Here is a 12,658-nt window from a genome sequence, read left to right as displayed (position 1 = left end):
TGGACCGTCTTGACTTGAAATCAAGAAAACTACTCTAGTCAAATTTATATTATATAGTAACAGTAGTAGTTGAAAAATACAATTACGTGAGTTAAGAGGGACCTGAAAGCAAAAGAGATTCTCTATTTTGAAATCCGCTTCGTTCCGGGTCGGGTGCGCCGGGTAATGATTCACTTCTCGCGGGCGGAAAAGAGAAGTGAGCAGCAGAACCAAATAATTGCAGAATGCCGTTCATTATCATTTCATTTGTCCTTCTTTTCTAATCCGGGTCCGGTTTTGCCGGGGCGGTAACCGCTAAACCACACAGTGAGACGACGCCGTTTCCTCCCTGATCAAACCCCTTCTGTCAGATTGCCCCCCCCCCCCTCTCTCTCTCTCTGAAATTTTCTCTTTGTTCTCTACCTGTAAGCATCTTACCTGTTTTTTCCATGCATGTACAGTAACTTGTAATTATATGTATTGATTCAAATGTTAGATCACAATTGCTTAGAGGAGGATTTTCCTAGGGTTTTTTGGTCGAGCATTAGTTTGTTATATCTTTTCTAGTACTGTTTGTGTTCCCTTTCGATAAATGCCATCGCTCAATGTAAAAAAGAAAAATTGTGTGGACGATGTTCATCTGGAGTTTGGACGATTGTGCAATACTGGAGTAGTTTATGTATATTGTTGCTTGTTTTTGCATAGCTATAGTTGAGTTGTGGGATGCCTTATAAACCATTCTCTATCTTTATCTTTTCTCTTTTCCCTTTTGTTCTTGACGGTTGTTACTAGAGCCTATTAATAGGTTCCAATTTTCCTATTCTCACTTCAGTCGATTTTCAATTATTTGCCATAGCTTTTTATGCATAATCTGGTGATGCATGCTTAGCTAGTACTTCATAATCTGTTGATGCATGCTTAGCCAGTATTTCAATATGCAGGGGAGCTATGCCCATTCTTTTCTCCATGTTTGATGTGCCTCATTCCAGAACCGTTTCATGTTTAAATAACTGATGCATTTATATCTAAAAATTTTGAAATGTTGGAAGTATTTGAGCACCTGTTTTTTTTTTACTTGGGGAACTTACGGAATAGCATTTTGACTTGAGGAGTTTCAGATTTTCTTGCAGAGTGTGAACGTGCTGCATTACCTACATCTTGAGAATTGAGTAATCATCTACAGCAGGTCATTATAATATTGCCGTCCATTACATTTGTCTGCATGAGAACACGTGGGGCTGCTTCTGCTCTTTCCACTAGTTGATTCTGTTTACATAGTTGCTTGAGCTTCAGACTGAGTTTTGCTTCGTTGATATTCAAGGTGAAAGGTAGGTGTAACTTTTGGAACATCAGAAGATATGGACCATATGATCCAGCATATCATCCCTACTGAAAATATGTTAAGATCACGAGGTTCCTTGTTTTTGTCAATGGCTTGAGTTTATTGAGTTCTGGCCCTCTACCAAATTCTCATATTCCCACACCACAAAAGAAATATATAAATTCGTGGAAAAGTCCAAAAATTGCTCTTTGTGTGGTTTTCATCACCTGCAGTAAATTATTAACCATAAAAAACTTTTCCTGGCTTTTCAATTGTTTCAAGCATGGCCGGTAGTTATAGAACTCAAATACCAATTCCTTAGCCCACTTGCTCGTAAGATAAGCAAACTGTATGTGGAGGGAGATGAAGGGTTGTTGTGTTTCACGCATATGATTAATGGATAAATCTGACTGCTGATGTTGTCTTGTTATCTTTGGTATTGCCACGAGAAGTTTTTGAGCTGATGTCGTCTTGTTATCTTTGCCATTACCATGTGAAGTTTATCCGTTGGAAATCTGGGCCGTCCTCGTGTCTTTATTTTGGCTTCATTCTCTTTGTAATCAACTATTATTTGTGCCTTATTAAAGACATTTCATTGTGCATTCTTTTACCATTGCAGTTTATTATCTGAACCTGGGTCTAAGTTGTTTGGATATACTTGACTATACCGATTAAGATGAACATGCAGCAAGTTGTGCAACCCAGATCTTCTCCTAATGGATATGGCAGTCATAAAATTGAAAAAAATACTGCGCCTAGGTTTGATTGTAAGTTTCAGACTGGGAAAACAACTTCTGGCCTGGCTAGTTTTGGTGAGAGTTGTCTCCTTACTGTTAGTCTGGTTATAAATTGTATTGTAGTGTATTCTAATTCAAGTAAATTTAAGTATAGGAAGGGTACTTGAATCAAATTCACGCGATCGACTAATATATGCAACAACAAGCCTCATCGGACATCCAGTGGAAGTGCAGGTGCTGGATGGATCTGTATTTTCTGGAATATTACATGCTACAAATGCAGAGGATTTTGGTATGTCAAAATGTAGCAGCACAAATTTATGTAAGAGTACCTTTGGCTGATTAAGCCCCACTTTGGGCCCTACATATGCAAACTGGATTTTTTACTCAACATATAATGTTTTTGTGGTGACAGGAATTATTCTGAAAATGGCACACTCGACTAAGGATGGTTCTGGGGGACAGAAAAGTATTTCAGATTCTCACACCAGTCCTCCTTCAAGGACTCTGATTATACCTGCTGAGGATCTCGTGCAAGTGATAGCAAAGGTTCCAATAAGTCTTACTGTCATATGATTGTGTAATTTTTATTCTTTATGCCAAATTTGGGTTGCTAAGTGTAAATTCTCCATCAGGTAGTTATCCATCAGCTTTTTCATGGCCTCTTGATTGTAAAGCAGCAGATATTGTAGAAAGGGCTTTCTGTAGTTGGAATTAAATATTAAACTAGCTTACTTAACAGGGCGTTCCTGTAACAAGGGATGGGTTCACAAATGAGCTCCAGAATGAAAAGCAGCGAGAGCTTATGACAGATTCCTGCATATCACAATCCCGATATGTAGAAGTTGGGAGAGAGCTGGAGCATTGGGTCCCCGATGAAAATGATCCTGGGTGTCCTGAACTGGACAATATATTTGATGGTCCTTGGAATAGGTTGGAAAGCACATTTCTTTTTTGAATATTGGACAAATATGATGGATTGTCATGGCATACATGACAAGATAGGACAGAATTAGTTAATTTTGTTTTTACTGAAAATTGTGAAGAATGTTCCATTGTGCTTTCAATCACTGTTCCAGAGACAACCATATATTAGTTTGAGCAATATTTGTTTTTGAAATCATATAGAAGTTTATGTTGTTCTGTTTAATTTTTTGAAGCCCCAAGATCAAGGATTTTATTTTAAAGCATTTTCAGTGCCCCTAAATCCTTTATCCTTGTCAAAGTTCTTGTAGGTGGTCCAGTCATCCTTCTTTATCTGATGTTTTTTTGGGCTGATCACTGATGCAATACCTTTATCTGAATATCAGAGGCTGGGATCAGTTTGAAGCAAATGAAACTTTATTTGGAGTGAAGAGCACCTTCAATGAGGAGCTTTACACAACAAAGCTTGAGAGAGGCCCTCAGATGAGAGAATTGGAAAGAGAAGCTTTACGGATAGCTAGAGAGATTGAGGGTGAGGATACCCTTGATTTTCATCTGGCAGAGGTAAGACTGACGCTTGATTAACTGTTCTTTCATATTCCTTTTAGTTTCTGTTTACTGTTGCATTCATCTCAGTGGCGTTGATTCCTTAGGAAAGAGGTATTCAACTTGATGGATATCTTGAAATGGATGAAGAAACCCGATTTTCGTCGGTCTACCGCGGAGCCGATGACAGTGGATATGACGAGATTGAGGACATATTATTGGATTCACGAAATAATGAAACATTTGGAGGTGTCTCTGGTTCTCTTACAGGTGACACTCATGTAGATAGGAGTCCTGGGAATGCCCGAGATGGAACTCAACTATCATCCAGATCTTCATCGCTGGTATTTCTAATTTCGAAAAATGTCTTTCTTTGTCATTATACCTGGCATTATAACTACTTTACGGTCATTTGCTATTTTCCCACTTAAGTGGTTTTTCCGTTTACGTCACTTCCCTTATCTATTTCCTCTCTTGATTATCAAAGCTTTAGAATGGTTATGGAGTGGGATATTTTCAATGATTTTTTTTGTTACAGAACAAAGAGGCAACAGCCTGCACTGTTTCCCCAAATTAGCTGGGAATACATTTTGTTCCTTCCATTGGCCAACTGTCCTACCCCTACACTCTTCTCCTGCTAGGCGCTAGCTTATCTTTCTGCCAGTAACAGCAATCTGTACTTATAGCTACATTTTTCATTCAATCTGATGTCAACTCTTTTATGTATGTCTTGGTGCCTTTTCTTTTGGGTGGGGTGATGAGTAATTGTTTTAATATTGTAGCCAAACATTGATGAACTAAATTTGAACCAGGTACATGTTTCGGAGTTATGCTACTGATTGGTTCTTTAATTTCTGCAGGGGGAAGAAATATCCTCCACTTTATATATATATATATTGTTCCATCTCTCAGGGCGTCATATCCTAATGTCTTGCTCAAAGGAGCATATAAGCTGTTATACAAACATTTTGCTTTTAGTGAAGTCTTGAAGTCAGTACCACTGCTGTGGTTGAATAATTTAAACAAGAGCTGGTGGTCTCAAATAGGTTGTTCTAACTTGCTTGGAGTTTGACCTAATTATTATAGTTAGAGAGATTTTTTCCAGTTGTCTGTACTTTATTCTTTCTCTCTGCTGTATTACAAAACTAATTTGAGTTAGATCTTGTACTTTCTTCCCTTACTTGCATCCTTCATTCTAACGACATTTTATGAATCTTTCTCAAATTTTCCTCTTGTAGGGAAAAGTGCAATATTCTCTGACTGCTATCAGCAGGGACGCATACCATCCAGGTTCTGAGAGTCATGCTTTACAGATGTTAGCTGAACAGCTTCCTAAAAGTTGGTCTGCAGTTGATGCTTGCAGGTTTTTGTACCATCAGAATACATAATGTGTTAATGCCCAAAATATCTCAAATATTCATATGATCTTTCTGTAATCAGGATGGATGAGATTTTGCTATATGATTTTAAAATTTAGCTCCTGAATGAAGTTCTACTAAGTGCCTAATTTGGAATATTTTGATGTAGGTTTGATGATAGCCAAATGATTGGACATGCTGACACTAGTTACCCGAAGGAGGATGAAGAAAAGCAAAAGGTGAGTGTGTTGAATGCATTGAAGTTGGATGGTGTTCTATTGTTAAATGTTGCTGATGGGTATCCGAATCACTTCCTTTCTGTGCAGCCACATGATCAGAGCCAAGTATCAAAAGCTGACGGTGAGTAAAGTCAGAACCGGCTTATTTCTGCTGGTCACATACTTAAACTTTACCCTAATTGCAGTTGTCCATCTGTAATAATGATCTGCAAGGAGGCAATTTTTTCACCAAGTTTTTGTTTCTTATACATAAGGGACTTGGTCGAAAAGTAGGGCGCTTTTATTTTACCTATATTATCGTCATCAGCTGGTTTCTTACTCGAAAGGGAGATTGGTTGATTATGAAGGGCGCCTTTTGTTTTACCTATATTTTTCTGATCAGCATAGTCCTGCAAAGTTCTGTGGAATATATTAGAATATGAATCTTCAGTTATGATTCTGTGGTGGTCTGTATTACAATATAGTCATTTGATATAGATTCTCATTATGGTGGGCCTATGCTGTCCCATGTTGTATTCTATTGTTTTGTTTTAGTTTGAGCTCTCTTACTTCTGTTAAATCTATTTTCCCTTTATGCCATGTCATTCATCTTTAAAGTTGCATTAAGATTGATATTATTGTGTCTGCAGATAAACACTCATTTCTGAGAGTAAAGAAAGAAAGCTGTGATAAGATTGGATTATCTCCGAATGCCACTGCATCTGATCCAGCACATGCATCATCCAAAGGTCAGGAAAAGGCGAGCTCTTCTAATGCGTTATCAGAAGGTGCTGCTTCTCCCATGACACAAGGAACAACTAGTTCTCTTGCACGTCCCAGTAGTTCTGCATCATCTACTTCCGATCGAGGAGGTGCTACTTCAACTTCTGCTGGCCGGGGACTGTCACCAAGTTCATCTGTTTGTTCTTTGTCGTCGGAGAAGTCAACACTCAATCCACATGCTAAGGTGGGACAACAGGAGCGGATTTATGTTTAATTTGTGGTGTTCACAGTGTAGCAAGATCTCTACCCATTCTACATGCAAATAACATGCATAGCATTAAGAGTACACCAATTAGCTCCTTCTTCCTCTCATACTTCTGTCATGTGCCTAATGTATTTTCTCTGATTCACTGGCTCCTCTTGATTGTCCTGCAGGAATTTAAATTAAACCCTAATGCAAAGAGTTTCATCCCGTCGCACACACCTCTAAGACCTTCTTCTCCAGTTTCTGATGGTCCCTTCTACTATCCAGCTAACATGACTGCTCCTACACATATGCATGCTGTACCTGTTGGTATTGGGGTGCGTACACGCTCCTGTATTCCCTCTTGCTTTTCATTTTTATTGGAGTCCAGAAGCATAGGCACACATCTATAATGGGTCTAACATTATGTCATGTTTTTGCAAATTGAGCTGACCTCAGTTACAGAAACTGCATTTTGGTATAAGGAACTTATAGATGCTGTTTGATGAGCCCTTCAATTGCAAGTTTCTTTAAGTGGAAACAAGTTATTGTAGTATTCGATGGCAAGTTCCTTTAAGTGGAAACAAGTTATTATAGTATCTGCCGAAATAAGAAAACAAAAAGAGATAGAGCAGGTTCACTGATAAGATAAAAGCTTAGTGGTTCAGAAATTATTTCTGCATAGATAGGTAACCGAATATCAGACTTTTAAGAACTGTTTACTGAAAACAAGGAAAAAGGATTCTCAAATCCCTCCCTTCCTTTTCTTTTTTCTTTGTTGTTTTCATTTATGATCTTATCGCTTGCTTACATTTACTTATTTTATACTGTTGATGTGTGGCTAATTATGTATTTTGCAGATTGGACCTTCTATTGCTGCACAGCAACCTGTTATATACAATCCACAGGCTGCACCAATGCCCCAGCCGTTTTATCATCCAAATGGGCTACAGGTTTGTCGTATTTTGGGGAACTGGTTCTGCTTGTAGTTCATCGTAAAATATGATAACTTAACTGGATTTTGATGCAGTATGGACAGCAGATAATAATGGGACAGCCTCGGCCAGTTTTATACATGCCAATCTATCCCCCCGTAAGATAATTGTTTCTTCCTCTTATTCCTTTGCTCTTCTATGTTCTGACAGGTGCCTTTACAATAAAAAAGTACAATCCTCCTGTTATGACGGTAAGAAGCTTCATAAGAAATGTCGTGGACCCAGTGTGGTTTACCATACCTACCTTTTGGTAAATGAACAAAACTGAAAAATGATTGTTTGTGGAAGCGCCTGGGTTTCTTTTACATTAATAAAAGAAACTTAATGCTGAGAATGAAGTACTCTAGGCAGATACCAACTTAAAAGAGGTTATAGCACGATTGTTACCAAAATTTCAATTACATTTATCTGTGAGCCTCTGAGTTGGTACTTTTAGCTTCAGTTAACTGTTTATGGCATGGTCACTGAAGCATTCCAACCTATCTAAAAGTGGACGATTTTGTTCTGGAGACGTGTTACTCATCTATTTCTTTATCTGCTTTGCTAATGGATCTAATGTCTGGTTGACAGATTCTTGGTAATGACTATTGGTTCATTTAATATATTTGTGCAGGAAATGCCGTACAAATGAAGGGAGTTCGAATGAATGTTGGCAAATATCATTTGTAGATTCTGTTTCTGGTGGCAGATAGAATTTCAAACGGCATTATTTGGAAAAATTTTGGTGTGAACCCATCAGCTGACAAAATACTTGACAGTTCTGGCGACCTTGTGTGCCAATAGGAGATTCGCTCCCTTTTCAAAAACTTCTCAATGCCAGTGCATATCCACATTCTGAAGTCTCATAGTGTTCTAAAGCACTTCAAATTTCACCTTCCTATATCATTTTTGGTTCATGATTCAGTTTAGATGTGGGCTTATATGATGATGAACTTCATTTTTTGTTGTTTTTGCTTCAAGTATGTTCGGTGATAAATTTGTGTGATCTGTGAGTTTTGGAGTGAAATTTGGGATTTCAGATATAGGTGAAGTTGTGACCATGGGAATTGTTAAGTGTTTGTTATTCTAAAGAGTTTTGTGATGGTGAATGTTGCGGGTGGATGTTTTCCTGTGTTAATCTTACATATTTTAGTAGTGTAGCATCATACATTGTCTTCTCAGTGGGGAGTTATCTTGTAAAATTTTCAGGAGATATATTTACACACATGGGATAAAGGACAAATGAAAAAAATATTTTATAAATTAAACAATAATGATAATAATTGCATTTCATTATAAGAACTTTACTATAAATTAAATAAAATTTTATCGATCAGCCAGAAAAAAAAATAGCCAAAAAAATAAAAAACAAAGTGAAAAGAAAAAGGGAAAAACAAGGATATTTATAAATAGTCGTAATAATAATATGAAATGTATGTTATATTTTGTAGTCATACATCAAAATAAATAAATGAAAATATATAAAAAAAATATATGTATATATATATATATATATTCTCGGACTCATAGCCCAACTCTAAAATATAGTTAAACCCCTCCATCTTCATTAGATTCAAATCCGCCCCATCGCTCTTCAATTTCACTCTCTCTCAAAGAAATAGACTTTACTACTACTCTTACTACTATTTTCTAATCCCCTACTCTTAAACCCCACCTCACAACTATTTTCCCAACATTTTGAATTGCGGAGTACAACTCCAGAAGACCTTTAAAGGCGAAGAAGAGAATGGAGGCTGGCTACAATCCTCGAACTGTTGAAGAAGTTTTTAGGGATTTTAAGGGTCGAAGAGCTGGACTCATCAAAGCGCTTACTACAGGTTTTTTTTCTTTGTTTCTCTGTCTTTTGGTTTAATCCGTTTAGCTTTTTATGAGTGTGAAATGCTTTTGTTTCATTGTGTTTCTATGTTTTTGAGTTTTTTGGTTTATTTCCGGATTTCGCTGCTTCTTTTATTAATTCTTTTTGACGTGTTTGTTTGTTTTCTTGGTTCTGCAGACGTTGAAGAATTTTTCCAGCAGTGCGATCCTGGTAGAGTTTCTTCATCTGCTTTGGCTGTTATCTTGTTTGTGGTATTTTAGGTACTGGTTACATGTTTGCCTACCAGTTGCTCTGGAAAAATGATATCAATTTCACTGATAAGAGTAAAGAGAGAATGTGCTATGGGCTTAAATTGATTTGATAATGTTATTGTTCTTCTTCTTCTTATTCTTCTCTTTTTTTTGGTTTGAGTATCAGTGCTAAGGCATGTGGAGTATCTATATGCTGAGTGAATCTTTGAAAACATATATGTGTGTGTGTGTGTGTGTGTGTTTAAGGAATAGATTTATGTGTATCTGCAACTGTGGTTTCTGACTAGAATGTGCATTGAAGATGAGAGTGCATTGGGATTAAGTGTAGCACTCTTCACTGTTGCTTGATCTGATTCAATTCTGGCACCTTGGGAAGTAATCTTGTTGAGCTATAAATTTTGTATCTCGTGTAGTTTTTAATTTTAATACAAGTTTTTATTTCTTTCTTGTTGGTTGTATTTTGTTTATGACGGCTATAGAAATATAGTGTGCATGAGGCATGAAAGCATGGTATGGTAGGTGCTAATCACAAGGACATTTTGTAGATGGTACACTAATCATGGCTTGTATAAACATGGTGGATACATTGCCTTAAGAAGTAACTGTGATTCATTCTCAGCTCTTTAGGGTGGTCCATTAGAACTTCAAGTTGCTGACTGCAACTTGCAATTACTTCTAAATATTGATTTCAGATCTTGTTTAACAATCCTATCTTACAGATAGTTAATGTCTATCATATCTAGTTGAATTGTATGTCTCTACCTGTGAAGATACTTGTTATACATTATAAGCATTAAAGGGAGCCTGTTCTAGCTAGTGACTATTTTTCTTTTAAAAAAATGTTAGAACATGAAATTATGTTATGAGAAAAATTGAAAATTGATCTTGGCTTGCTTCTATGCAAAGTCAGTTGATTTATTTATTTGCGCACTGCTGCGACATGTGGATTTATTCTGAACATCATGTTTGTCACTCAATGCTGATATATTTATGAAGATATCACAAAATCCATCTTCAATACTATGAGGCGTATGCTTTCCCAATGGACACATTCCACTTTTATCAGTATCAGATGCCAGATAGACTAGACTATGATACACTACTCATTTATTCCAAGCGTGTTCTTCTCCCCTACCATTTAATGCTCAGGCTATTAGCCTGCCATTTTGTTCTTTCCCCATATGTCTATACAGTTGATACTCACTCTTCATGCTTTCATCTCAGAGAAGGACAATCTCTGCTTGTATGGATTTCCTAGTGAGCAATGGGAGGTCAATTTGCCTGCTGAGGAAGTACCTCCTGAACTCCCTGAGCCTGCTCTGGGAATTAACTTTGCTAGGGATGGGATGCAAGAAAAAGATTGGTTATCTCTAGTAGCTGTCCACAGTGATGCTTGGTTGCTTGCTGTCGCCTTCTATTTTGGTGCTAGATTCGGATTTGATAAAGCTGACAGGTGGGTCTGTTGCTTCTCGTCTGACACTCAAAATCGTTTTTAAACAGTTTCACACTGAAAGCAGTAAAATATTGATTCTGTTCACGTTTGTTCCATGTAGTTTCCATTTTGTGCCAAAGTACCCTCATGTGGTCAATGTCGCTTTGTTCATAGAAAGCCTTGATCACTTGCAGAAATTGATCCTAGGTTGCATATATGTGACCTTTTTTTATTTTGTAGGGGATGTTGGTTGGTCTGGAGATGATCATATATGATGAAACCTGGTTTCAAGTCTCTCTTTTTTGTTGGTGAAACCAACTGTGTGGTTGATTATGATTCACTCCCTCTCATTCACCGACATGTATGCCATGTGCTCTAATGAGACTAGCTAATTCATGGTGCAGGAAGCGGCTTTTCAACATGATTAATGATCTCCCCACTGTATTTGAAGTTGTGACTGGTGCTGCTAAGAAACAACAGAAAGAGAAATCTTCAGTCTCAAATAATAGTAGCAACAAGTTGAAGTCAAACTCCAAATCGGTGAGGAAAGACTCAGGGGGCTATTTGTTTTGCTGCAATATGTTCTCTTCGTTTGATTTAACATTGGTCTTTATGTAAGGGAGCATGATTGATTCCTTTTTGTCGGTATTTATTAGTTCTTATTGTCTAGCATCCTGGAATTTCAGCATTACTTTTAGGGTTTTTTTTTCCTGGGGGTAAACTAGACTATATATATCCTATTGCACTGTGTTGATATGTTCATCACTATCCTCACCTTTCTTCAACTTTTTGATGGTGTTATTACTCTGCTCTTTTGGTGACAGCGAACATCTGAAACTCATGTCAAAATTATGAAGTCACAGCCAAAAGATGAAGAAGAGGGCTTGGATGAGGAAGAGGACGATGAGCACGGAGAGACATTATGTGGTGCCTGTGGGGAGAACTATGCATCAGATGAATTCTGGATTTGCTGTGATATATGTGAGAAATGGTTTCATGGCAAGTGTGTCAAGATTACACCTGCCAGAGCTGAGCATATCAAGCAGTACAAATGTCCTTCATGCAGCAATAAAAGAGCTCGCCCTTAATGTAGACCGCAAATCTTTAGCCCCAAAGACTCTATTTACTGCCTTGGTCGATTTAGGTCCTTTCTTGTTCAGGTCATTCAGTGCTAACCTGTGAATGAATGTATTTCTGGATTGGGGGTTCTCGTTCTTGGTATAGATTATTTGTTGTAGTGTCAGTAGTAGTACCCTGATTTAGTAGAACTATCATATTTCTCGTTAAATAGTATTCCAGTTTCTCATAATCTGGTGAGAAAAGCGCGTTGCCTTATCTGCATTTATTAAGTGGTATATCAAAAATTAGAGATCATAATTCCATTTCCAGAGCAGACTTTATCTCTTCTGCCCTCTGCGAATATCTCAGAGCAATATGTATGAATGAAGATAATGTGGTAACGGCGAATTGCTTATTGAAGACTAGAGAGATTAAACGGAGAGGTCCTAATACACCTGTCAGCAAAAACTATGATACAATAAATTATAATGTTTTTCTCTATTCAGTATTCAATTTGCTGAGACTGAAGTGAAAGGTAGCATATGGGAAATTGTAAAGATCCATGCTTTTCCTCCAGTAATCCCTCTATGCCTGTGCCTGCTCCGTTCTGTTAGCAGAAGAAGTGCTCAGTTCATTTCTTACAAAAGCGTCACTTGCAGTAGCATGCTTATTTCTTATATTAGTTGTAATCTCGAGTTCCTTAGTTGCGAGTGTGTCATTCATTTACTTCATCATTTCTTAGTTAGTTTAGTTAGTTAAGAGAGGTTAGTCTGTTAATGGTGGTTAGATTATAAAAGCAGAGCTCTGCTACGTTCTGTAATAGACTGAATCTTCTTCTTCTTCTTCTTCTTCAATATTGTAACTTGATTAAAGAAAGGGTTATCATCAATGGAGTTCCATGGATCATTTGTTCCGGCTTCCGTTTTCTTCACAGAAATTTTAACTCTAGTTGGGTTTGGTCAAATATAAATAAATTTTATTGTAAGTGTAATACATTCCTTATACAATTGGTGCATAATTTAAAAAAAATAACGTATTGCATGATAAATGTATTA

The 12,658-nt window shown here is 37.2% G+C and overlaps 2 protein-coding genes across 2 annotated transcripts; both read left to right on the top strand.

Annotated features, from left to right (window-relative positions):
• The first annotated feature begins 7 nt into the window (after positions 1-7).
• Positions 8-8,133, top strand: LOC105157852 (polyadenylate-binding protein-interacting protein 4). The gene is made up of 16 exons (XM_088878532.1): positions 8-404; positions 1,098-1,307; positions 1,920-2,112; positions 2,192-2,329; positions 2,453-2,586; positions 2,780-2,970; positions 3,348-3,525; positions 3,615-3,851; positions 4,746-4,870; positions 5,035-5,104; positions 5,192-5,225; positions 5,734-6,050; positions 6,242-6,388; positions 6,911-7,003; positions 7,081-7,143; positions 7,659-8,133. Exons 3-16 carry the CDS (start codon positions 1,977-1,979, stop codon positions 7,674-7,676), a joined length of 1,881 nt encoding a protein of 626 aa, XP_088734658.1. The 5' UTR covers positions 8-404; positions 1,098-1,307; positions 1,920-1,976; the 3' UTR covers positions 7,677-8,133.
• A 450-nt stretch (positions 8,134-8,583) lies between these two features.
• On the top strand, positions 8,584-11,853 carry LOC105157788 (PHD finger protein ALFIN-LIKE 4). Its single transcript, XM_011074263.3, has 5 exons — positions 8,584-8,862; positions 9,039-9,071; positions 10,337-10,565; positions 10,949-11,084; positions 11,369-11,853. The coding sequence occupies exons 1-5, from the start codon at positions 8,772-8,774 to the stop codon at positions 11,630-11,632; spliced, it is 753 nt and encodes a 250-aa protein (XP_011072565.1). The 5' UTR covers positions 8,584-8,771; the 3' UTR covers positions 11,633-11,853.
• The last annotated feature ends 805 nt before the right edge of the window (positions 11,854-12,658 follow it).

This window comes from Sesamum indicum, linkage group LG3 (genome assembly GCF_026168435.1).
Source record: "Sesamum indicum cultivar Baizhima isolate 11 linkage group LG3, ASM2616843v1, whole genome shotgun sequence".
In the NCBI taxonomy this organism is placed as follows: Eukaryota; Viridiplantae; Streptophyta; class Magnoliopsida; order Lamiales; family Pedaliaceae; genus Sesamum; species Sesamum indicum.
This window is presented reverse-complemented; position numbering and strand designations above follow the sequence as displayed.

Bases quoted from the DNA above. Each gene is read 5' to 3' on its own strand.
- LOC105157788 (XM_011074263.3), top strand. From the start codon at position 8,772: ATGGAGGCTGGCTACAATCCTCGAACTGTTGAAGAAGTTTTTAGGGAT. The intron at 8,863-9,038 runs GTTTTTTTTCTT...TTGGTTCTGCAG, and splicing joins CATCAAAGCGCTTACTACAG to ACGTTGAAGAATTTTTCCAG. The intron at 9,072-10,336 runs GTAGAGTTTCTT...CTTTCATCTCAG, and splicing joins TTTCCAGCAGTGCGATCCTG to AGAAGGACAATCTCTGCTTG.
- LOC105157852 (XM_088878532.1), top strand. From the start codon at position 1,977: ATGAACATGCAGCAAGTTGTGCAACCCAGATCTTCTCCTAATGGATAT. The intron at 5,105-5,191 runs GTGAGTGTGTTG...CTTTCTGTGCAG, and splicing joins AGGATGAAGAAAAGCAAAAG to CCACATGATCAGAGCCAAGT. The intron at 6,389-6,910 runs GTGCGTACACGC...TGTATTTTGCAG, and splicing joins CTGTACCTGTTGGTATTGGG to ATTGGACCTTCTATTGCTGC.